Below are 26,522 nucleotides of genomic sequence, written 5' to 3'. Positions count from 1 at the left end.
CTTTAACAATACTGCTTTGGGACCCTTCTAACAGGTAGTAACACAAAAGTAAGAGAGCCACTCTTCCCTTTAGCAACAGAGCCCCATGCAGCTCTGTTGGTGCCAGGGAAGCCACAGAAGAATCTACTCTGGCTGAGAGATCATCTGATGAAACAGAATAGACACTGCAGGTGGGCTTCTTCAGGAGTACCCGGGGACTGACTCCCAGAAATACTTCAAGTAGGAGAGTAGGTGGACTATTTGGATAATTCTGCATACACAGCAGAGACAAGAGCCAGATTAATATGGGTTACAAAATAAATAGTGCTTTGCCTGGATGGCAAACATGGAAATTGTAATTTCCCCTGAATCAAAGGCTCAGTGGGATTCCACTATGTCTCAAGGTCAACTAGCGAGTAAGGGGTATTCACCGGGCTTGAACTCCTAGTCCAACATTTTTTTCCACCTAGCAGAAGGGAGTTGAATTCTAGAAAAATGGAAAGAGAACACATCAAAGAGAAAAATGCAGATGACAATGACATAGAAATAGCCATCAAATGGTCTATATACAATAGTCAAAGAGGCCAGCTCAGAAGAACACTATTAAAGGGATAGGAAGGGTCAAGAATGTACCTTACTGTGGTGAAATGAAGTGGAGAGAAAGAAGGAGAAGCTGAACCTCCACAAAAAAATGATCACAAAGGAGACAGAAGGCAAGAAGTCAGAGAACAAAGAGAAAGAGTCAATTCTTCACCTTTAATATCGTCCATTCATTTTGGGGGGCAATATCCACTATTCAAAACCATTCATAGGAGTTTAGGATGCCTTTGTGGAAACACTTCAACAAAAACACAAGATCAAACCTTGATGAGAATGGCTGCCAGCAAAACCTTTGCTTTTCTATCTTAAACCCCTGAGCATCACTTACAAGATCCACTTTGCTTCCAAGACGAAGTCCGCTTATATGCATTGTCTGTTGCCTCCCCCTAGTGACTGCATACGTGATGTACACTAAGAACCCATCGACAGAGTTGGAAAATGAAATGACCCAATGATCACAGTAATCATGCTTCTTTTTACTCGGATAGCATCGCACGGTCCTCAAAATGCTTTCACACGTGTAAGCTCTGTATCCTGACCACAGCCCTGTGAAATAAGCAGGGTGCATGCTCTACCGCCGAACTGCCTCATGCTGACACTGCTTCCGAGCTTAGTCATCAAAACTGGGGAAAGAGAACAAGCTGGGGGTTTAGAGGCAAACCTTCCTTGCATCCCTTTGTGGTTTCCAGCCGGGGGCTTAGGTGCTGTGTCTCCGTGGCTGGGTGTGTGACACGGGATTGAGACTGCCTGTCTCACGGAGCTGCAGTAAGGACCGCTGAGTCCTGTTTGTCCCGGCTTGTGCGTTGCGCCCGAGGCGAGCGAAGGCCCGTGCAAATGCTTCAGCTGCTGCTAAGGGCATCTTGGAGGAGCGGTTTCCACTTCCTTAGAAATCCACTATGGTTTCCGGACCTGCTCGGAGGCACTTCTTCCTTAACTGAAAAACACGTTGCTAGTAAGTGCTTAAATATACTTTCTTTCGTTCCAGTATCCTCATCTTCCAGTGACTTCTCTCCTTTGGGCCTGGCTTATCACCTGTTACACACTTTACTTCTAAAGAAGAATGTTGGCTTTACAGGAGTCCCCGTCTGCCATCCCTCACCTTTGGTCTCAGGTCTAGAGCCACGTGCAAACCCACAGCGCACTCTTTCCTGCTGTTCCCTCGACTCCTATGAGAGTGTCTCTGTCCACCCCCAGGTACCTGGGCACCTGAGCACAACCAGAAAAGCATGTTCAGACCGGGCTTTGTTCAGAATGGATTCTCTTACTCAAAGACTTTATACCCTGGTGGGGAAAGAGGAGCCAGTGATCATGAGGAAGTACAGAAAAATACATAGAGTCTTTAAGACTCTAAATCAGGGGCACCTGGGTGGCACAGTCAGGTAAGCAATGGACTCTTGGTTTCGGCTCAGGTTGTGATCTCAGGGTTGTGAGATCAAGCCCCAGGTTGGGCTCCATGCTCAGCGTGGAGTCTGCTTGTCCCTCTCCCCCTGCTCCTTCTCTCTCTCAAATAAATAAATAAATAAATAAATAAATAAATAAATAAATAAATAAATAAATAAATAAATAAAATCTTGAGGGGAAAAAAAGACTCTAAATCAGACTTGTTATTTGAGTAAGCTTATAAAATGTATGTGCACACACATAAGCCCACAGATGTTCGGAGCAATTATAGGCTAATGAGATCTATTTGGGGATGGTGTGGAGTAATTCCTATAGTTGGCTACCAAAAATAGGTCCAGCACCTGAAATGAGCAGATGTCAGGATGAAAAACAGTTTGTTCCTGAGCAAACCCCTTTGACACCATTGGAGTCACCCAGGCAGCCCTCCTAACAAGGGTCAACTTCTGTCTCTACTCCATGACGAGGTCAAGACTTGCCAGGTCTCTTTGCGGTCTTAGGAGGTAATAAGTTGGGGAGAAAGAAAAATGGGAAAGCAGGGACTACAGAAATGCTTTTATCCTGATGCTTCCTTCCTCCTGCTAAAGAAAACACCACCCTTGCCACCTCCAGCATGCAGAGGACTGGAATAATTCCTTTTACAGCACAGTAGGAAGATACTTTCAAAAAACCATGCTCTGGGACTCGAGACATCAGCCACACAACCAAACCCATGCAAGCTTCTCTGCAGTGAGGTTAGCGATCTTATACTCTAGTGCCTAAAGGGGCCAGCAGGAAACTCCATCATGGTCTCAACTCCTTCAAAGCTTCGGGACGGCCCTGCAAGCCCACACCAAGGGCGGACAGAACTGTAACAAACCGAAGACCCACTCTGCAGACCCACCCCCAGGAGCCAGGGTCACTTGGAAATCAGAAACCATCTATTTACACACAACAAAAGTCTGTTAGATTGAACTGAAGTATTCAATTTACACGTATTGTCCATGATTGGGACATGATAGAGTGTTTATACTCTGCTCTTTCAAGAAGTAAACTTCCAGATTGAGTATGAGATGAAAAGCACCTCCTGTAATACAGAGGCAAGAACTCCTCCCATAAAATTCCTGAGCAGCAGTGTCACGAGCTCCAACACAGTGAAAAGGAAATGGCCAAATCTTGGCCAGACCTGGTTTCAATCCTGGTTCTACCTCTTCCTGGTTAGTGGATCTTGGAAATGTTCTTTAATCTCATCAATCCTCAGTTTTCTCCTTCTTAAAATGGGCATAATAATAACAACTCACTCTTGCAGGGAAATCAAGAGGATTAGAGGAACATGTAAAATACTGGACCCTCTTAGGCATGCAGTAAGTGGGGCTTTTGTCATTGTTCCCTTGTAACCTAATCAAAGGCCCCTGGTCCCATCAGCGAGAGCATGGTTGCTCTCCCGCCATTTTGCCCTGCCTGATCACACAGGGTCCTCCACTGCCTCGAGGCTAATGGCCCTCGCACTGTGCCTCTTATGTTATTCTTGCTCTTAGGCTTCATTAATTGTTTCAAAAATCTGTTAGGCACGACCCTCCCGAGATTCCGACTGTGCCCCAGAATAGCTTACAACTCTTCACATTAAACATGAGCATCCTCCACTCTTCATTTCTTACTCCAGGCCCTCTGGGACATGTTTAAAACAATAATCAAAGCAGCATAACCAGTTGACAAAAGTCTTGAATAAAAGCAGGCTCTACCTAATCCCATTCCTCTTGAGCTCATTAAATGACTTTCAGTCCCGCTTTAAATAAAGTCTTTCTTTCCAGCGGCTGAGACCAAGAAGCTGCTGAACATCTTAAAGTCACTGCTAGCTACTTGGGTCCTCCTCCTCATTCCTCCTGAACCCCCACCCTTCCTGCTCGTCCTCACCCTCCTCTCTTTCAACACCCTGCCTGCTTTCTTGCTCTCCTGTCACGATGGTGACAACTGATAACATGTATCGCACACTTACAATGTGCCAGGCACTGTTACAAGCAGTTTACACACGCTGTCATTTGCCTCCTACAACAAACCCACATGTGCATTCCTATTATCCCTATTTTTCAGACGAGATGACTAAGGCACCCACATGTCTGAGTAACCCAAACCCAACGGGCACTGAAGAGCTCTCAGCCATCTTAGAGCCCTTCCTCTTCCCCAAGCCCTAACCAGGTCCTGTCCCTTCTGCCTCCTGGGTAAGCCCTGACTCCGTCCTCTCTCTCATCTGCATCATCCTGCTTTAGCTCGGGGTCTCGTTGCCTCTTGCCTGGATTCTTACTGCTCCAACCTCTCCACTGGCCTCACCACCACTAATGTAGGTCTCCTTGCCCACACCATCCCCACATGGCCACATCGCTCATTCGGTCCTTCACTCATTTGACAAAATAGTCCTAAGCAGCTATCATGTGCCAGGCACTGTAATAGTTTTGGGGTCATCCAAACGGTAAGATAGTCCCTGACCCCAAGGACATCTCAGTATTGGGAAAGTCAGACAAACCAAAAATAATACTCAGGGATAATGGAAAGGAAGACTGTACAACAGGTAAGGCGGAAATTCAGAGGAAGGACTACTAGGTTCTACCCAGCATTGTGTAACAATTACGATTGATTTTTGCTGCAAATCACTATAGTGGTTTGAACATAGTTGATGTTTTGTTGTTGTTGTTGTTGTTTTTTAAGATTTTATTTATTTATTTGACAGAGAGAGACACAGCGAGAGCAGGAACACAAGCAGTGGGAGAGGGAGAGGGAGAAGCAGGTTTCCCGCTGAGCAGGGAGCCCAATGCAGGGCTCAATCCCAGGACCCTGGGACCATGACCTGAACCGAAGGCAGACGCTTAACGACTGAGCCACCCAGGCGCCCCTGTTGTTGTTGTTTTAAACATACTCAGAAGTCTGGAGGTGAGAAGTTACAGGAGTAGGTCAATTTCAAAGATTTGGGGGTTTCTTTTTCCGCTATTTCTTTGGTTTGTCCTACATGCCACAAGATGACTGCTGCATCTCCAGCCATTGTGTCCGTGTTCAAGGCAGGTTAAAGAGAAAAGGCAAAAGGGCTAGATCAGCTCACGTGTTCCTTTTCTTTCTTCTTTTTGACTCAAGTGAGATTTTGCTTTCCTAGAAGCCCCTCCTATAGACTTCTACTTAGGGTTCACAGCCCAGATCTGGGTTACATCACCACCCTTAGCTGCAAGGGAAGCTGGAAAAGTGAGTATTTGGCCTTTCAGCCTCTATAGTGGGAGGCAGCAAAGGAGAGGAGGTTGGGTGTAGCTGTTAAGTGGACAGGCCACATGTGCTCAGAAAAGTTTCAGAGTAGAGATTATGCTTGCTATGGTCTGAATGTGTCCTCGCAAAATTCATAAGTTGAAATCTCACCCCCAGGTGATGGTATTAGGAGGTGGGACCTGTAGGAGGTAACTAGGCTATAAGGAAGGAGCCATCATGAATGGGATTGATGCCTTATGAAAGAGGCCCCAGAGAGCTCCCTTGCCCGTCACTTCCACCATGTGGGGACACAATAAGGAATCTGTGACCGGGAAGCTCTCACTCCACCATGCTGGCATGCTGATCTCCAACTTCCAACCTCTAGAACTACGAGAAATAAATTTCTGTCTTCAAGCCACCCAGTGCATGGCATTTTGTTATAGGAGCCCGAACTAAGGTATGTTTAAGCTGAGTCTTGATTCCTAATTCACATTCCAATAATGAGTGCCATGATGGATGTGCTGGTTCTCGTTCAGAAACGCTCTAAGAGTGAAACTTTATGGACAGAACTGTCTTATCATCATTATCATGTACCTGCTCAACAACAGGACAGAATTACTTAGATGAAGGTGGAAACACACCTAACATTATCCGTCACCATCTCCTGTACCTCCTGCTTCAGCCTCTCCTCCCACTCTGCCACCCCCCACTCTACATTCCCTTCTTTGCCTGTGCCTCCCACTTCAGCCCTTAGTTTAGATGTTATGTTCTCCTGAGAGCCATCCCTGACTTGGCTCAGTGGACCTCCCACAGGAGTTTCCATGATTTGTAACCCTGTGGGGCCCCTTGAGCTCTGTGAAGACACCACCAAATCTCTTGTTCTCTGCTGTGTCCCAGCCCCAGACCTTCTAGAAGACTTAGAATAAAAACTTGTTGAATGAATAAAAGTCACACATCTGCCATAAACATATTGTAGCATACCCATATTCACAGGAAGTGCCTTTATTCCTAGCCAAAAAGCAAACAAGCAAACAAAAAAAAAACACCTGAGAAGTGAAGCCAAGAAGGAATGGCTTAAACTTGATATGGTCCAATACCAAGAAGCTACCTCCTGTTGAGATTTGTAGAAAATCCTAACACCGGAACCAAAATTAGAATAAAACAAACCAATAAGGCTGAGAGGTGGTGCTCAAAGGATCTAAATTGCTTTCCAGGCAACAAGGACCCAGTTCCCCTGCCTCAGACACACCTCAGTGCATGTGCCAGCCCCTTGCAAGTGTTTACTATATGAGGCTGATCTAGTTCACCATGGGAGGGAGAAAGATTAACACCACCCAGAGCACTGCACACATGGCATCTCACTTTCCCCACCACAACTCAGGGGTAAATAGCTGTGCTGTATGTGGGACCATGCTATGAGGCTGTAACATGCTGTGGGAACAAAGAAGCCCCAGTGGCTACACTAAGATGATTTCTTGCCCACCCAGTATGCTTCTGCACAGCTCTCCTCCAAGCACTGAATCTGGGATGTGAGGTCTTTCGTGTGACTCCATCAACCTGATCCTGCATTCCCAGCCATGGAGATCTCTCACCTGCACTTGCATTGAGGGCAAGAGCATCTCTATTCCAACTTGCTGCTTACTTCTTCCTCAACTCGTAGGCAGCTGGTGGTACCTTTAGCTTTTGTCTGCTGAGGTCTTTTCCTCCTTCCGATGGTCCCTCTGGACAGAATCCAAGACTTTCTGGACAGAATCCACTGGCTCTCTCCCTCCTGTGCCTCCTGTCTGGCCCATCGCAGTTATCCACATAAATCTTTCATTCTGAAAAATGTGGGTAATGCGAGCCATTCAGCGTAACCACCTCTCCTCTAACCTGCCATCAACGCAACCACCTTTTGGCCTTTAGATTTTCCAGGAGTCCATTCCCCAGTCCACTCTTTTACAAATGCAGAGGATGCATTACAAGCTCTATAGACAGGCCCATTGAAAGCCTTCCCTCTTGACTGAAAATGAAGGAGCCCCTCCGCCCACCATCTATTTCTACCCTTGGTGGAGGTGTGACTCACAGCACAAGTACAGCAATCTCTGAAAAATCCTCTTAACTTGTTGCTAACTCTGAACCCTTTTATGACATCAGAGTGGACATGGAAATTAAAAGCAGTAGCACCATTTCCCCCATCTTCCATTTTCAGTCCTGCAGATTTCGGAATCTCACCACTTCACACATTTGCTTCCACTTTTTTCAGATTTGGAGCTCTTTGCTAGGCGTGTGTGAGGGACAGGGGTAATGGAACTTAGTTTATCACAAAAGAACTGGAGAGATGATGGACCATAGAGAAAGGGATAAAGTCAATAGGCATTGCAACTTTTTTTCAAATGTTGTCAAGGGGCTAAGGCCTCCCTAAGGGCAAATGAACAGAAACAGTGGCATTTAGAGGCCAAGAGATCTAGAATGATTTGGGATTGTATCAGAGGATAGGATACTGGAGAATAATTACAAGGTTCAAGGTTTGGTCATAGGTGTGGAAGAGATGAAGTCTTTGGAGTTGCAGTCATTTGAATAATGCCCCTCCCCCCAAGACAGCCACATCCTAATCCCCAGAACCTGTGACTATGTGATATTACATGGCAAGGGGCGCCTGCAGTTGGGATTAGGATTTTGAGATGGGAAGATGATCCTGGATTATCCAGGTGGGCCTTCAATATACTCACAAGGGGCCCCATAGGAGGAAGGCAAGAAGACCAAAGGAGGAATTAGATGTGACAAGAGAAGCAAGTGTTTGGAATGATAAAAGCAAGGGCTGCTCACCAGCCAAGGAATGCAGGAGGCCCCCAGAAGCCAGAAAAGGCAAGGGAACAGATTCTCCTCGACAGCCTCCAGAAGGAACCAACCCTGCTGACACCTTTCGTCCACTGAAATTGATTTGGTGCTTCTAGCCTCCAGTACTGTAAGACAGTTAAGTTTGTATTGTTTGAAGCCTCTAAGTTTGTGGTAATTTATTATAGAGCCATAATCAACTCTACAGGAGTCAAGGTCTAAATCTTTATTCCAACTGATTCTTCCTTTAAGGAGAGAAAAATCCTAACAGTCAATATGAAGAATAACATTCATGCACATTCAGGTTTGGAGTAGTGGGGATAGAGAAATTCACCAGATAAACTTTTCAAAAAAATACTCCTTGTGTGGCATAACCTGGAAATATCAAGAAACACCAAGAAAACCACCAATTATCACTTTACATCGTTTTTAAGTTTTGGGAGAATTCTGTTTTCAATGTAGTAGGCTGACATGCTGCAATCTCTCTCCACCTCCCCAAATTTGTAGAAATTATAGAAAGGATATAAAAATAATTAATAATATTTAGCAGTGTTAAAAAACAAGAACTCTTTTGACAAGAAACTGCAAAAGAAAATTAAAAACCATAATGCATGATTTCCAAGTGTGGTCACCAAACCCACATCAGCATCACTTGAAATTCATTCCAAACTGCAAATTCTTGAGCCCATCTCAGACCTAATAAACTAGAAACATGGTAGGAATGTATCAATCAACAATTTGAATTTAACAAATAGAAAATATCCATTCTCTGGGGCGCCTGAGTGGCTCAGTTGTTAAGCGTCTACCTTCAGCTCAGGTCGTGATCCCAGGGTCCTGGGATCAAGCCCCACGTCGGGCTCCCTGCTCAGCGGGGAGTCTGCTTCTCCCTCTCCCACTCCCCCTGCTTGTGTTCTCGCTGTGTCTCTGTCTAATAAATAAATAAAATCTTAAAAAAAAAAAAAGAAAGAAAATATCCATTCTCTTCACTTGCTTGGAATATTTAAAAATATTGACCACTGGCAACCAAGGAACTGGAAGAAAATTCACTATTGCATTTGTTGGAATTTACTAGAGCCATATTGTTTTATTACTTGCACAGCTAGCAAGGAGAAAAACTAGATGCCCAGGGCTGAAAAGCCTGCACAATTTAGATATGGAGATATGGTTATCAACCATATGGTTATCAACACAATCCATCAACGTAAGTAAGAACGAATTTCCATTTCCTACAACTATTATCTATGGAATACAATACCATGTTTTAGATATTTTGAAATGAATAAACAGAAACTCTGTATTTTGGCAATGAATGAAATCCCAAGAACTCTGTACTGAATAGCTCAGGAAGAACCTGCTCTTAATTCAAAAACTCATGACTTCTTGATTCTTCATAGCAAGAGAATGCATAAATGTAAATAAGACCTTACCCACCTCTTTGACTCTGTTTCCTGTGTTCCTGAGATCACCAGAAAATAAATATTACCCAATTCTTTCTCATTTTCTAACTGAAGAGGATAAGAACTAGCCTGGTAAAGTAATTTGAGATTTCGAATTACTTCATTTAATGAAATCATTTCCTGCCAAAGCTTAGCATTCTTGCTGATAAATCCTCTTTTATTCTAAACTAAAGCTAAATGACTTTTTGTTTTTGTTTTTAATTTCTTTCTTCTAACGTTTCCACAAATTCAGGAAATTGGTGTCATACAAGTCATACTCACAGACCAAATGCAGTATTAGGAAACAATACTTAAAAAATCCATGATGTTGGCCACCTGGATGGCTCAGTCAGTTAAGCATCCTTGACTCTTGATTTCTGGTCAGATCGTGATCTTGGGGTCGTGAGGTCAAGCCCCACATTGGGCTCTGCATGGGCACGGAGCCTGCTTGAGATTCTCTCTCCCCCTCTGCCCCTCCTTGCTTTCTCTCTCTCAAAAGAAAAAAAGAAATCCATGATGTGAAAAATACACACTCCAATAATCTCTTAAAGGAAATAAAAATAAATTTACATAAAATTTTCATTAATTGTCTCTTAGAGGAATATACCAAGTAACTTGTGGCATATCCATAGTTAAAAATGAAGAAAATCTCCATGTATAAATTTTAAAGCTAATATTGAGCAAATCAAATAGAATGATTATAAAGTTCAAAAATGTGAAATTCATATTATTTCTGGATACACTTATATATGTTAATTGCATAACACCATGAAATTAAATGATAAGCATCCCCTTTGGTGCAGTGGCTACCTCTGGAGGGAGGGAAATGGGACCAAGGAGGGGTACACAAGCTATTTAAACTGTTCCTTATGTTTTATTTAAAAAAACCTCAAGTAGGACAAAAGGTTAATATTTGATATTGAGAGGATACATAGGTTTTTTTCCATTATTTTCCATGATTTTCTGTATGTTTAAAATACGATTTTTAAAAATTAAGAACTGAAAGACAACAAAATCCCCACATATCAAAATCTGTGGGATGCAAAGAAGTACAGAGAACTTACAGTCTAAAATGAGTTAGAAAACAAGAATTGAAAATAAATTTTAGGAACAAGAAGTTGGCAAAGTGCAACAAAATAAAAAGACTGAAAATGTTTTTATCATTTTTAATTAATAAAGGAATTAAATATAAAACAAAATATAGTAAGAAAGTGCTTACAGAGTTGCCCAGCGTTGGGGGAAAAAAACAACACGCTAAGAGCAGCAGCTCTAAAATTTTTGGTCTCAGAAATCCTTTACACTTTCAAAAGCTTTTTTGTTATTTCTATAATATTCAGTGCAGTAGAAATTGAAACCAAGAAAAATTTTAAATGTTCATTTCTTAAAATAACATAATGAACATGTTTTCATGATAATGTAACTTCATTTTCCAAAATAAAACCAACCAAAAGGATGTAGTGAGAAAACTGGCATTACTTTACATGTTTGCAAATTTCTTTACTATCTGGCCTAATGGAAGCCACCTGCTTCTGCATGCAATCTGCTGTCGTGTGCTGTCTGGGTTGAAGTGTATGAAGAAAATCTGGCCCCTGTACACAGATACATCATTGGAAAACAGAGCAGCATCCATTTCAGACCACTGTGGATATTCTCAGACACAAGAGCAAAACTCAACATGTTGTAATTACAGATTAATTGCCACATGGAGTCTGAAACCCCATCAGTGAGCGTTTGGCACTGTTACGCTGAAATCCATTAGAATAGATCTTGCTACAACACATGCATGACTTTGTGAACATTGTGCATTGGTCATTCTCCCCTTCCTGTTGGTTCTCCTCCACCTGAGTAATTTTCTTAGGGCTTCCCACCTCAACTGGCTCCAGTAGTGGCGTAGGGAGTCACTAGAGACAGAGGACACAGGACTCTCTCTGGATGCTCCTTTCCTCTCTCAGCGATCTGCTTATAACACACTGGGGAAAGGTGGACAGTTGAGGATGGAAGAGACAATTATAAAACGGTCCCAAATTGGAATAGGCCATGTTGTGAACTCCCTGCCACATCAGAAGCAAGAAGATGAATGTGTATTTGGTTGGGATGTTGAGGGAGGGGACACAATAAGAGATGGGACTGAATCCTTAACTTATTTAAAAATTATTTTAATTTTTTGAAAATTCAAACATACGAAGAGGTTGAAAAATAATACGATTACACATTTCTTCTGAGGAACTAAGCTATGAAAGAGAATGGCAAAAGAAAGGTGGGATTTCGGTTTGCTTTTTTAAGATGGCAGAGACATGGGTATCTTTATAGACAATAGTCAAGGAAAAAAATTGAGAGATGATGATGATGATAATGATGATATGGTATCTGGCCTTCAGATCAGTTTTCCAGTGGTTTGCTGAAAGCAGCAAGGCCTGGGGTAGTGCAAATCCTCAGCCAGTCCTCACTGTCCATGAGCAGCCTCTTCAGTTTATCTCTACATACTTTAGAAATACTATCTGGTGGGGGCGCCTGGGTGGCTCAGGTTAAGTGTCTGCCTTCGGCTCAGGTCATGATCCCGGGGTCCTGGGATCGAGCCCCGCGTCGGGCTCCCTACTCCGCGGGAAACCTGCTTCTCCCTCTCCCACTCCCCCTGCTTGTGTTCCCGCTCTCACTGTCTCTCTCTGTCAAATAAATAAAATCTTTAAAAAATAATAAAGAAAGAAAGAAATACTATCTGGTGTACACGGGATGATATGAAAAGGCACCACACTTCAGATAATTCTCAAACTACAAAAATGAATTTTATCCATTCATTCATTTCAGTACCTGAGCACAAGTGTCAGGCACTTGCTCAGGGCTGGGGAAAAAGCAAAGAATAGAGGAGAGGATTCCTGCCCTCATGGAGCTACTTTCTGGTGGGAGGAAAAGGTATGACCAAGTATATACTGGAGGCTATAGACATTATAACAAAAATAGGTAGGTGGATAGGGAGGCAGAGGGGGATACTGGATGGTCAAGAAAGACCTGATGAGAAAGGGGACATTCAAACAGATTTCAAGATGGTGAAGAAGCAAGCCAGGACTGATATCCAAGAGAAAAGAGCTATTTTAAGCAGAAGCATTACTGAAATAGCAAGGAGACCACACTATGGCCTCACAGGCACTTTTACTCTCAATGGCACAAGATAGCTTTCAGCGGTTAGTTAGCATCTGCAAGGTTCAGTGCTTGCATCAAATTATTTAATTAAAAGGAATTCTTAATCTCAGGAAACAATCTGAGGGTTGCTAGAGTGGTGGGGGGTGGGAGGGATGGGGTGGCTGGGTAATAAACATTGGGGAGGGTATGTGCTATGGTGAGCGCTGTGAATTGGATAAGACTGATGAATCACAGACCTGTACCCCTGAAACAAATAATACATTATATGTTTAAAAAAAAAAAAAAAGAATTAGATAGTAGGAAGGGAAAAATGAAGGGGGGGAAATTGGAGGGGGAGACGAACCATGAGAGACTATGGACTCTGAGAAACAAACTGAGGGTTCTAGAGGGGAGGGGGGTGGGAGGATGGGTTAGCCTGGTGATGGGTATTAAAGAGGGCACGTTCTGCATGGAGCGCTGGTGTTACACGCAAACAATGAATCATGGAACACTACATCAAAAACTAATGATGCAAAAGGAATGAGATCTTGCCATTTGCAACGACGTGGATGGAACTGGAGGGGATTATGCTGAGTGAAATAAGTCAAACAGAGAAAGACATGTATCATATGATCTCACTGATATGAGGAATTCTTAATCGCAGGAAACAAACTGAGTGTTGTTGGGAGTGGGGGGTGGGGTGGGAGGGATGGGGTGACTGGGTGATAGATACTGGGGAGGGTATGTGCTCTGGTAAGCACTGTGAATTGTGCAAGACTGTTGAATCTCAGATCTGTACCTCTGAAACAACTAATGCAATATATGTTAAGAAAAAAAAAAGAAGAAGAAGGTAGCGGGAGGGGAAGAATGAAGCGGGGGAAATCGGAGGGGTGGACGAACCATGAGAGACGATGGACTCTGAGAAACAAACTGAGGGTTCTAGAGGGGAGGGGGGTGGGAGGATGGGTTAGCCTGGTGGTGGGTATTGAGGAGGGCACATTCTGCATGGAGCACTGGGTGTTATGCACAAACAATGAATCATGGAACACTTCATCTAGAACTAATGATGTAATGTAAGGGGATAAAAATAAATAAATAAATAAATAAAATAAAAAAATAAAAACTAATGATGCAATGTATGGTGATTAACATAACATAGTAAAATAAAACTAAAAAACTAAAAATAAAATAAAATGAAGAAAAAAACTTTCTTCAACAAAAAATAACGTGCTGTGTAACACAGTGCCTGACAAGGACACTAAAAAGTCCCCTATCATTGGTTATGAACAGTAAGTGTAAAAGCAGAGCTCTTCCACCTGAAGCTGGAGCAGTGGGTCTGAATGCTAAATTCTTGCCTCCTCCTTTCTGTGGCACACAGCACTGCTGGACAAAGTTCACACCACACGGAGCCACGCAGAAGACCCAGAACTCCCCTTACAGAAGTCGCATGAGCAACAATACCTATCTTATCTTGTCCAAGAGTTGCAATTAATAACTGTTCTAAATTATGTTGCTCTATACGACTAATGAGATCTGTTAAAGCACAATGAAAATTAGAGCAAGTTTGAATAATAAGCATCCCTTTATTTGCTGACGCCATTACAAAAAACGGATTACATTAGCAACAAAAAAGTGTTTTCTTGAAGTCAGAGGCAGTTACTCCCCAAAATGTTAAGTAAAACAGTGTACAACATCAGTATTAAAATGTTAAATTTTATATTGTCTTTACCCACTTTTGATCTTCTGAACAATTTTATTGAGCAAAATAAGATAAAAGATTACATGTTTATTTTATCTTCAGGAATGTAAAGGTCTAATTATTCAAACAGTTTTTATTATAAAACTAAACTCTGAAGGTGTCTACAGAGTTGGCTTTTTTTTTCTCTTTAAATCAGTAGTCTAACAAGGATTAGAAAAGACAAAACTCTGTTCAGTGTTTCTGACAAAGTAGAAAGGGTGAAAACATAAATAAGGCTTTAATTTGGCAAAATATAATACAATGCCTTCTGTTATCCTTGAATGAACAGTTTCCCAGTTACTTCACTCTGTAAAAGATCAGAAAGAAAGAAATTCATTTTAAAACAAGAAACAAAAGGCAATCAGAAGACATTTGTCAAACACCAAAAATACATATTCTATTTGATCTAGCATGGCTCTTTCAACTAGGATCAAGGCAATTATACTAATGGTAATCAAAAACGAGAGAAATCATAGGATTCAGAAGCTTTTGAGGTGGATTTAAAAATATGAGTGAAAACCTCAAACCAAACAGAATAATGTGAGGATTTAAAAATACTATTAGAAAATATGAGAACATTGGGAATCCATTTTTATTAGTTCTTCTCAAGAAAATATAAAGCTAATAAAGTGGGTAGCACTGAAATTTACAACTCTCCCCCATGAATAAAGTTTCAGACAGAAATTTTCTGAGGTCATGGGAAGCTTTCCAAGTCAGATAAAATGACTATAAGAAATTAAACTTCAAAAGTCATTAGAGAGACTAAAAAGACTTAACCAAATGCAACATATAAATTCTGACTGGATCCTGGTTTGGGAAAAATAGCTAAAAAATACTTGCGGTATACCTGGGGAACTTGAACACGGGTTTAATAATGGATAATTTTATGTAACTACTGGTTTTGTTTAGATGTGATAGTGGTTCTATGGATTTGTAAGAGAATGCTTTTGTTCTTCAGAGATGCATTCCCAAGTGCTTAAGGATAAAATGTCGTATCTGAAAGTCACTTTCAAACGGTTTGACATTAACCAAATACGTAGATACATGGAAAGAGATGAAGCAGGTGAAGGATGTGCGAGTGTTGCACTATTCTTTCAACTTTTCTTTGTGTGTGAACTTTTTCAAAATAAAAAGTCAAGGGGAAAAGAAAGAGAAAGTGAAAAAGCAAAGTTATCACTGGCTATCGTGTTCTCTAATTAAGAACAAGACTAACAGTGGATCAGAAAGTGTACACAGCCCACTGGTACAGGACGCTATTGAGTGCTATGTAAACACACCACCGAAAATGAAAGCCTGAGCTACGTGATAGCCAAGTGTAAAGTGTAGAAATAAAAGCTAGTTTTTATCTGGAACACTAATCCTTATACTTCAATACCACTATAAAAGAACATCCTTCTTTCAGAAACGAGACAACAACATCGTAAAAAAATCTATTGGTCACGTGGAATAGGGGAGCAAATACATACAAAACACATACACAAAACCTCACCTCAATTTTTTCTGGATAACATTAAGAGCCTCTCCAACTCACTACTGACAAAATACCAACTTTAGGACAAAGTCAGAATTGAAAACACAAACTATAAGAGGCTGGCAACAAAGGATTAGACAGAATGAGGAGGGAAAAAAAGCAGCAAGAAAAAGAGGTCAGGGCACAGAATGCCTGAATTAGAGAAGAAAAGTACTGATTAAGAGTGTATGCATTGGGCAAAGACCACCACAATTTAAATCCCAGCTCACCCAGTTACTAGTTGCATGACCTTGGGCAAACTATAGAACCTCTGTGGGTCTGTTGTAAAATGGAATAAAAAAACAAATAATACCACCTACCTACCCAATGCCCTGGGTTGTTGTGAAGATTAAGCAAATGACCACAAGTCAGAAGCCTGCTCAACCTTAGCAGGATACTCATAAGTGCTGTTAAAATAAATCTCTTCCCTCCACAGGATTCCATAAACTGGTTCCAAGGGAAGAGAACCTGAGTGTTATGGTCTGAATGTTTGTGCCCACCCCCCAATTCATATACTGAAATTCTAACCCCCCAATGTGATGGCATTTGGAAGTGGGGCCTTTGAAAGACCCCACCATCATGAATGGGACTAGTGTCCTTCTAAAAGGGACCCCAGAGAGCTCCCTTGCCCCTTCTGCCATGCACGGACTGTCAGAAATAAAGGTTATTTAAGCCACCCAGTCTATGGCATTTTTGTTATAGCAGCCCAAACAGACTGGAGTAATGAAATCTTCTGATATGGTCAGACATACAGTTTGAAAACTCAGAAGACAAGCAAATATGAAAGAAACATAAGGAAAAATAGATATGTGGGAACAAAAAAAAGCATACTATCAAGTACTAGTGTTGTTAGTCCAAAGCTTAAAAAAAAAGAAAAAAGTATCTTAATTCATACAAAGGAAGGGAAGAGGTGACAATCTTCTTTTTTGGGGGTGGAGGGATAGGAAATAGGAAGACTTCCAAAAGAAAAGAAAGGTTAAGGTCTTACAAATTAAGGATATAAGATCAATACACATACCCCTACAGCTCAGAGAAATGCTAAGTAATGAATATTAGGATTTAGAACACTAAATAACTGCATATCATCATCCCATTTTGCCTTTTAAAAACTGTTTTTCCCTTATCAAATACGTATAGCATTATTTTAAACAATTCATATGTACTTGTGGTATATACTAAAAAGAAGTAAGTTTCCTGACATCAGATATATTAGCCTATTACCTATATTTCGATGATTAAACAAGCTATATTTTCAATTTAATCATTAGGCAGTAGTAGGTTTTTTTTGTTTTTTGTTTTTCTCATCCAATACAGTGCTAGTTTTAAAAGAATTCACAAGAGGGACGCCTGGGTGGCTCAGTCGGTTAAGCGTCTGCCTTCGGCTCAGGTCATGATCCCAGGGTCCTGGGGTCGAGTCCCACATCGGGCTCCCTGCTCCACGGGGAGCCTGCTTCTCCCTCTGCCTCTGTCTCTGTCTCTCTCTCTGTCTCTCATGAATAAATAAATAAAATCTTTAAAAAAAAAAAAAAAAAGAATTCACAAGAGGAGTGCCTGGTTGACTCAGGTGGTTGAATGTCAGACTCTTGAATTCAGCTCAGGTCGTGATCTCAGGGTTGTGAGATGGAGCCCTGTGTCAGGTTCTGCACTGGGCATTGAGCCTGCTTAAGATTCTTGCTCTCCCTCCCCCTCTGTCCCTTCCCACCATCCCACCCCCCTAAAAGGAAATAAATAAATAAATGAATAATTCACAAGAGGGAGAATATATCGAGCAAAAATGATGGCTGAAGTTCAAAACTGGGTAATAAACATTTAAAGGGTACAAAGCAGGCTGTGGGGGCGCCTGGGTGGCTCAGTTGGTTAAGCGACTGCCTTCGGCTCAGGTCATGATCCCGGAGTCCCTGGATCAAGTCCCACATCGGGCTCCCTGCTCAGAGGGGAGTCTGCTTCTCCTTCTGACCCTCTCCTCTCATGCTCTCTCTCAAATAAATAAATAAAATCTTAAAAAAAAAAAGGGCGCCTGGGTGGCTCAGTTGGTTAAGCGACTGCCTTCGGCTCAGGTCATGATCCTGGAGTCCCGGGATCGAGTCCCGCATCGGGCTCCCTGCTCGGCAGGGAGTCTGCTTCTCCCTCTCCCACTCCCCGTTTGTGTTCCCTCCCTCGCTGTGTCTTTCTCTGTCAAATAAATAAATAAAATCTTTAAAAAAAAAAACAAAGAAGGCTGTGGGAACCAAGGAATCTGTAGGGAGGGGTTACCACTGCCAATGCTGGGTAGAACCTATAGAAGGAAGAATTCTCAAGTGCCTAGCAGACCCTGTCTTCATACAATCCATTCTATCCAACCCATTCTGCCCTTCACATTGCACTGCTGATGCTCAACCACCTTTTCACCTGCCAAACTTGGACTTACATTCATTAGCTGACCAAAGAGTTATCACTTAGGGGAGCTGCCTGCCAAACAACAGTTCAGTTTTAGCTGTGTTGCCAGGATATACATATTTAACAAGTTGCTACAATTTCATAAATCAGGAAGAAAAAATCTGAAAAATAAAAGTGTTATACTGCCAACAATCAGTATAAGTCTCAAATTTAATAGGAAAATGACCAATGTGGAAATAGGTTCCTAAGACTTAATATAAGCATACCACGTGTTTGGGAAGAAAAAGAAATATTAAAGAACACCTCTGAGATGCTGGAGAGATAATACCGACAAGGTTGAAAGGCACAGGGTAATAAGTAATCTTACAATTTTTTAGGCTCTCAGAAATGAAGCCCTTTTCTTTTTTTTTTTTTTTTTATACAGAGAGAGACAGCGAGAGAGGGAACACAAGCAGGGGGAACGGGAGAGGGAGCAGGCTCCCCGCTGAGCAGGGAGCCCGATGCGGGGCTCGATCCCAGGACCCTGAGATCATGACCTGAGCCGAAGGCAGATGCTTAACAACTGAGCCACCCAGGCGCCCCATGAAGCCCTTTTCTTATCACACCAAGGCCTATGGACTGACTTCAGCCTATTTAGCATATTTCATAACTACTTTCAGTCTCTTATATTGGAAATTTATACTTTCTTATACTTTCCGTATCAGGAAATCACTAATGACCTCAGCAAAGAAGTTTTCATTGGAATGGCATTCTAGAGTACATGGAGCTGTTAATAGCAATTAAAGAAGTAGATATTATGAGAATAGTTTCTTATTTTAAGAATCTCTGTTAAACAGTGATGTAAAAAAAATTAAGGTGGGGGGCGCCTGGGTGGCTCAGTCATTAAGCGTCTGCCTTCAGCTCAGGTCATGATCCCAGGGTCCTGGGATCGAGCCCCGCATCGGGCTCTCTGCTCATCGGGAAGCCTGCTTCTCCCTCTTCCATTCCCCACCCCCACCCCCGCTTGTGTTCCCTCTCTCGCTATCTCTGTCAAAATAAATAAAATCTTTAAAAAAAAAAAATTAAGGTGGTAACCTGAAGGAAGGTTAAAATAAGACATTAGAGCAGGTTTTCAAGACTGAACAGAAGGAGCATGTGCAGGGAAGAGAATAAGGCTGAAGACATGGGAAAGAGAGTTACCAGTGACGCAGGAAGCAGATTATTTTCTAATTTAGAGAAGGGAAGTAATGTGGCAGAAGTTTAACTATAGGCAATGGAGAGGTTAGCTTACCAAGGATAAAAGATTAAGGTATAATTATTTTTGCGGACAGGTTAAAAGAATGAGCTGGGTTTGTCTACGAAATCTTGTGGAGCTAACTGACCTGAATAGCATTTTAAAGGAGAGTTTATGCTAAGGCAGACCAGATGACAATCATTCTATAAAGTGAGACAGAATGCCCCTATAACCAAAATGTGGTGATCCATCCAACTTTTCCAGGACACCTAATATATCTGGAGGGCAATAAAATTTCATAATATGGTTTGGTTAATGATAAACAGGTTTATTTATCTTCAATTAAGACTCACTTTAGGAGTTAAAAAATGGGATTTCTTTGATTACCTTATAAGCAGACTTAAGTAAAAACTCAGTTTCAATTTAAAGAAATTGTGATGACTTGATTTTCAATTCAGCATCTACTATCAGTAAAAATATTACAGTCACTTTATTTTACCAAGTCATTAAGGAAAAGAAAAAAAAAAAATCACACAGACACTTTACCAGAACTAAGATCAGGATCAACTAAAGAAGTAGTTGCCCATATTATGCAACAAAACCTAGGTAAACAAGTCGTAAGAGAGTCTGTTTTTTAAGAAGATCAAAGGAAGCAAAAACAAAAGGTTTTCCCCCCTCCAAGCTGCAAGACCAAAATGTGGAAGAAATGGAAATAAAACTCCAAGAAAGCTAAAGCTGTCATCTGCAGGTGTTGAGAGAAAGAAAGAGAGACTACTTCCAGGAAGGCAACGGGAGCTCCCGTAGTCCTGGTAAACCCCCACTACAAATACACTCACACACACTCTGTCAACTAGCCATAAACAGACAACAGTACTTCAGTTATTCTTACCTAATACCTGGTAGTGTTCTTTCTCCTTTGTGAGCTGTTGGTTTACTGCCTGAAGCAACTGCTGTAACTGGGTGACAGTCTGATTTAGACTTACAGACATTGTCTCCTTCTCAGAAGACTCCTAAAAAGAAGAGGAAAGTGATTTAAAAAACTCCAAACATAAGGAAAAGGCATTTGCAACCTAAAACAGAAAATATTTTATTGTTTTAAATACAAACATGAAAAATCTTGAAAATGACATAAAAATTAACAAAAACCACATACAGAAACAGTGTTTGCTATCTAGTGATGCAAATTAGGTTGCACCAAAGAAAGCTATGTTATGTCACTAGGCCAACAAAGGCAAAAATCTAGAGCCTGTTTAGTAGTTGTAAATCCATTTCTCCTTTCAGAAAAAAAAAATCTGCCAGACACCAAAGGACAGCACATTTATAACAGTAAAAGTAAGCTCACATATATTGAGCCCTAAATGCTAGGCAGCACTGTTTTAAGTGCTACGCACTATTCTAAGTGTTTTAGATAGTAACGCATTTCATTTATTCCCGTCAACAATCCTCACAGGATTGGTACTATTATCATTGCCTTTCACAGATGGGGCAACCAAAGCACACAGAGGCTAAGGAAAGTTGTCCAAAGTCACACAGCTACTAAGTAGCAGAGTCAGGATTCAAGCACAGGCAATCTAACAAAGTCCACATTCTTCAGCAGTATACCATAATACTTCCAACACAAACATTACAATTAATGTACTGTCTTACAAGCTCAAGTGAAAACAAACATTAATAAAAACAGTGCATTTCAGAGATAAAATATCTGGAAGAAAAGATGACCTTCAGTAAGAATGCAACATAACTGATGGAAGTACATTACAAAGGCGTTTTTTTTAGTCAGAAACAGATCTAGCACATTTTTATTCTTCATGTAATTTACAAGGTAATTAGCCTGGAGATCTGGGGTAAAAGAAAATGCATACCATTTCTGGGGAAACATCACTATTCTCAATAACAGTAGTGTCTCCAGCAGCTTTTACTATTTTTGACTGGATAAGATCCAGTGACTTTTGAGCCTGTAAGGAAAAGCAACATGGTAGCCTCTAAATACTACAATGGAGTATTATGAGAAAAAAAAAAGTGATTTTCTTAACATATTTTTTACAAGATTAAAGCTCATCTCAAAATACAATGGAAAGCTAATCTATTCAGTTTTTTCCTCCAAAATTAAAAGTTTCCTCCTTCACCAGATTATAAAAACATATGCTGTTTTAAAAAGTTCAAACAACAGAGAAAAATGTATAAAGAAATTAAAAGAAGAAATAGCCACAGTTGATATTTAGGTTAACATTAGTCTAGATCATGCATCAGCCAAATCTGTCCACAGCCTGTTTTTGTATAGCTCACAAGCTAAGAGTGGTTTTTACATTTTTAAAGGGTTGTGTTAAACATACAAAGAAGGGTATGTGAGAGAAACCATGTATGTCCCACAAATCCTAAATAGTGGCTTTGCTCTGACCCACTTGTCCAGATCCCTCCTGTATACATACAAGTGCTAACAAAAAATCTGGGCAGAAAATTTCATATAAATGGGCTTTTAACATACCTGCTATTTTATACTTGCTTGTTTTACGAAGTATTTTGTTAACTTTTTATATCAATAATTATTTATGTACATTTCTAATCAAGTGTTGCACAGTATTTCTGGTCTACAGATAAGGGGCAGTTACTGTCTTCCACTGTTGTATTAGCAATCATAAATAACACGGCACATCCATATCTTTGAGCACCTGTTTAATATCCTTAATACCTGAGACACGAAACTGCTAGGCTAAAAATGCATGTTTTATATTGTGATCAAGAGGTCAAAAATTAAAATCACCTATATCAAAGTAAGTCAGATTGCTCATCCTTGACAATGTATCATGAACCTACTTCTGAAACAAACATCCTGAGTTCACATTTTATCTACTGGTAACAGTAACGCCAAAATAATTTGAAGCAATTCTGGACTCCTACACTTATTTTTTCATCATGCTAAGTGTACTCTTAATGGATTCCTAGACTTTTACATAACAATTAGAAGCTGTATCATACAAAACAAAAATATTTCTTCCAACTTTTAAAAAAGTGACATATTTGTTTTGCTAATGACTCCCACAAACACAATCATAGCTCTAAAGCAGCTTTGATAAGCATGTGACTTGCACTATTAAAACTATCTAAAAACAGAATTACAAATAACTTGCCATCCTAATGTAGAGAGTAAGAAATGTAATCTTAAAAGCTCCCTATTTATATATGAGATTAAGAAAGTGTATTTCCACAAAGAAAGAAAGGAACAAATTTCTGAAACATCAGAGGTCTACACATTTTGAATCTGTAAAAATCAAAAGAAACATACTTTGTAAGCAACTACATAAGAAAATCCCAACAAAACAATACATGGATGTAACCAAATTTTTAAAAAAGAGTACCTTCAATTGCATTTAAAACTTAATCTATACTTTATAAAGCAATTACTTATATAAATGTATTGAAATAATGAAGCAAATTAAGAACAATCGAAAAACAAGCCAAAAAGTTTAGTTCCAAAAATGCAACTGTAAAACAGTTTAAATTTATAAACACGTTAATATGCAAAAAAACCAAATCCAGAATTAGCAGTATGTTTACTTAAGATTCAAGGCACAACATAGCATGATGATATGGCATCTTCAAGACAAGCAGTGTCTTACCTTATGCAAGTCACCAGCTACCTTCTGTCTTTCACTTTGTTCAGTTCTAAGCTTTGTGAGTGTTTCATTTAACTGTGTCTTTAACTGTAAAAATAAAGGAACACCACAATTAACTTAATTTGCATCCTTCTTTGATTGTGCTGAGACCTCTAGAAGAATGAATGAGAAAGAATGGGATTGCTAACAGTTATTATGCACAGTGGATTAGCCAATATGCTGCACCAGATGTATAGAAAAGCTAAGCAGTGGAGGTTCCCATCTGGAAAGCTAAATATAAGAAAAGCTACAGAAACAAACTAGGGTTCAGAGGAGAAAACTGTAAATGTAAAAATAAAACCATCACATTCCAGTAAAGTGCCTTTTAAAAGTATTACTATTCATAAAGTACTTCATCCATATTTAAATTAAATTAAAAGGCAAGTAGCCAGAAATTTTACTCATTAATTTTTTAAGGCCTTCTGACCTATACAGTTAAGAGTCAATTGTGTGGGCGCCTGGGTGGCTCAGTTGGTTAAGCGACTGCCTTCGGCTCAGGTCATGATCCCGGAGTCCCGGGATCGAGTCCCACATCGGGCTCCCTGCTCAGCAGGGGGTCTGCTTCTCCCTCTGACCTTCCCCCCTCTCATGCTCTCTCTATCTCATTCTCTCTCTCAAATAAATAAGTAAAAATCTTTAAAAAAAAAGAGTCAATTGTGTAATATTTTAAAAGACATTGAATGGAAGATTACAAATCCAGTAAAATGAAAACTTCAAAAATTTAAATGTTGATCATCCTTTAAAACATCACTAAAGAGATCAGTGCAAGACCATAAGGGCCTAATTATACAATATGCGATGTTTTTTTTTTTTTAATTTTATTTTATCATGTTTTGTTAAAGCAATGTCTTAAGATAACAATTCTCAAGAACCAATTTGTCCAAACAGTTATAAAGTTCTATAAACTCTAGTGCCAATATATAATGCCTCTTCTCATGATAAATGCTCCAATTAAATATGAATGAGGGAAATGGACTACAATGATAATAACTTTATTAAATTCATCAAGTTAATTGATTTTGCCTCACACCGACAGGCATACCATCCCAGTTTCTGGAGATCCAAAAGGGAGAAATATAAGATACTAACCTTTCAAACTGGAGAAGGAATTAGTGAGGGACATTCCATTTGGAAATTTTATTTGGAGAACTCTCTAAATACCCAAATGCTTCAGTTTTTGCTCTTTCACTTAACTCTATTTAGTACATCAGATAATTATTCCTTTGACCCCCAAACATACAATGTATGTATAAGCAAACAAAATTATTTTATCTTAAAATGTGGCAACAGTTATCCTGAGCAAACAAGCAGAAAGACTAAAATAAAGATTACAAATTCAAGGCAAAAATAAGAAACAAGTACCATTTAAAATGGCCCCTTAACAGAAGTAAAGAGGCAAAAATACAAAGAGAACATTAGGCTGAAGTCAACCATAATCCTATGGGTTTGATGCTACTGCTGGGGTCAGCTTTGACCAAGCACCAAAGTTAAAAGTATTATCTCCAACAAACGGAGTTAAAAATGACTTTTTAAAAACACATTATAGGGTGAGGCTTATAGCTTGTAGTTATGGCCTAATCACAGTCCTGATGTGTGCAATATATAAGCAAGCATATGTATAAAACTAGTCACACGTTGCAGTGGCAATGATTCAATTAAATAAAATGAAGATAAGTAAAACCAAAATTTTATTTCAAAAATAAAGAGGGGGGGCTCTATGTGTACTTTTCAAAGAGCCCTCATTCCCATAAATCACTGCCATAATACAGAAGACCAACCACAAATGAACGAGTTAAGAAGTTTTCTTTCTTAGTACACACAGCAGTACTAAGAAAGTTCCAAACTAGGCAGGGTTAACTTGGGGTAAGGAGAAAACTAACTACAATCTTCCTAGAGTTTATTCAGATACTTTCAATTTAGTCATGTGTTGTAACAATTTTTCAGTCATAGAAAGACAAAATGATTGTTTGAAACATACAATGAGCTAGTCATATTTATCTAACAGCTAAGCTTGCCAGAAGGAGTGTAAATTTCCAGAAATTTTAAGAATGGGAATACAGGGTACTCTATGTCATTGTAAGGCATTTAGCTAACCTTATCGTTAAGTTTTAGAATTACTATGCTCTAAATGTTATGCTGATGAGAATTTCACAAGCTTTTTGTTATCTATAATCTATAGAAAGACCAGTTAAATTAAGAAGCTGGAATGAATTATTGCCCTTGAATGAAGAATACGTATCTTCAACCTTCAATCATCTCCTTCCAGGTTAGAAAATAAGAGGTCCAGTTAACTATCATAACTCTGAGAAGAGAATCTTCACAATTTAGGCTATCTTTATCTATTTGTTTCACTTCTTTATTCACTAAAAATAATACTGTCCAAGGAATTAGGTTTTATAAAGCATGAATTTCTTTCTGGAAAAGAGTTGCAAGCCAAACATGCCATTGTTAGGAGCTAAGAAAAGAAGGATCATCTTAGGAGTCAAGAAAAGAAAGATCATCTTAGGAGTCATCAGAATATGAAGATTATCTTAAACTTACAAAAATGCCAAGCTAAAGATGTTAGCAAGGAGAAAAAGTTTGGATGGTTTCTCCACATGTCAACACAAGTGTTTTCAGAGCCTACTTGATACCCAGTGGAGAACAAGCTTCTTACCAAATTTAGCTCTTCATTCTGTCTTACTGCTTCAGAATATGAATCATCAAGTTTTTTCTGCAATTCAGTCAACAGATCTTTCAGCTGCAATGAAGTTTAGAGTTTAAGATTGATCTCCTTATGATATCCCATGTTTTGTACGCTACTTGGAGGCTCTGCCACAAACAACTTACACTGAAATATTTTATCATTACTATAAACTTAATTTAAACTGAGAAGCAAAGTCAAAAAAATTCTAAGTACCTCTCTGACTTCTGTAACATAGGTAGATCGTTCAATTTCTGCCTTCTCTAGTTCCATTTCCAAATGCTCTCGTTCTCTTCTCAGCTAGCAATGCAACAAAGAAAAGTTAAATTTAAGAATTCCTTTCATGATGCTCCCCCACAATGGAAAGTTATTACACTTACAAATATAACACAGTATCATCTCAAACACTACCCAAGATATTCTTAAAAGCGTAACAACTACATCATTAAAGAAATCTTAAAACACAGATCTTAAGACAACGCTTAATGCTAAAAATGAGTCCACAGGTTGTAAGTCAGGCGATGAAATAACATACATTTTCAATGTCTTTATTTTCTCTTCTTAATCGCTCTAGCTCTTGTTCTGAAGATGTGAATGACAACTGCATCTGAAATGTGAAACAATTATATGACCAAGTAAATCAAGAATACAGAGCTTCTATCTTGTAGAATTTTAATCACTCTTCAGAGGTTTTGAAATGCATCTCATTTTAAAGCCACACTGAGTTTCAAAAGACCCTGAAAATGAAAGCAAGACATTTAACTTGATTTAAATTGTCGTCAAAACCTATCCCATTGG

The 26,522-nt window shown here is 39.8% G+C and overlaps 1 protein-coding gene and 1 long non-coding RNA gene across 8 annotated transcripts in view; both read right to left on the bottom strand.

Moving 5' to 3' along the window:
- Nucleotides 1-1,710, bottom strand: part of LOC135361483 (uncharacterized) — a 28,099-nt gene extending 26,389 nt beyond the window's left edge. Inside the window, exons 1-2 of one of the 2 annotated variants that reach the window (XR_010404763.1) lie at nt 908-1,710; nt 734-817 (exon numbers count right to left, since the gene is read on the bottom strand). This is a non-coding gene — a long non-coding RNA (uncharacterized LOC135361483). The remainder of the gene's footprint in view (nt 1-733; nt 818-907) is intronic. The other variant, XR_010404764.1, reaches the window with a different exon arrangement.
- A 12,404-nt stretch (nt 1,711-14,114) lies between these two features.
- Nucleotides 14,115-26,522, bottom strand: part of KTN1 (kinectin 1) — a 110,496-nt gene continuing 98,088 nt past the window's right edge. For 2 of the 6 annotated variants that reach the window (XM_045900920.3, XM_045900922.3), the window contains 7 exons: nt 26,260-26,331; nt 25,941-26,024; nt 25,698-25,781; nt 23,006-23,089; nt 21,251-21,343; nt 20,278-20,398; nt 14,115-14,596 (listed from right to left, as the gene is read on the bottom strand). In XM_045900920.3, coding sequence (XP_045756876.1) covers nt 14,592-14,596; nt 20,278-20,398; nt 21,251-21,343; nt 23,006-23,089; nt 25,698-25,781; nt 25,941-26,024; nt 26,260-26,331 — 543 coding nt within the window. In that variant the 3' untranslated portion in view covers nt 14,115-14,591. The remainder of the gene's footprint in view (nt 14,597-20,277; nt 20,399-21,250; nt 21,344-23,005; nt 23,090-25,697; nt 25,782-25,940; nt 26,025-26,259; nt 26,332-26,522) is intronic. The other 4 variants (XM_045900921.3, XM_045900923.3, XM_064571092.1 and 1 more) reach the window with 3 other exon arrangements.

Source organism: Mirounga angustirostris, unplaced genomic scaffold (assembly GCF_029215605.1).
Source record: "Mirounga angustirostris isolate CCGP_5_RB_7025 unplaced genomic scaffold, mMirAng1.0.hap1 SCAF_9, whole genome shotgun sequence".
Classification (NCBI taxonomy): domain Eukaryota; kingdom Metazoa; phylum Chordata; class Mammalia; order Carnivora; family Phocidae; genus Mirounga; species Mirounga angustirostris.
The sequence above is the reverse complement of the archived record's forward strand: the minus strand, read 5'-3'. Positions and strand labels throughout refer to the sequence as shown.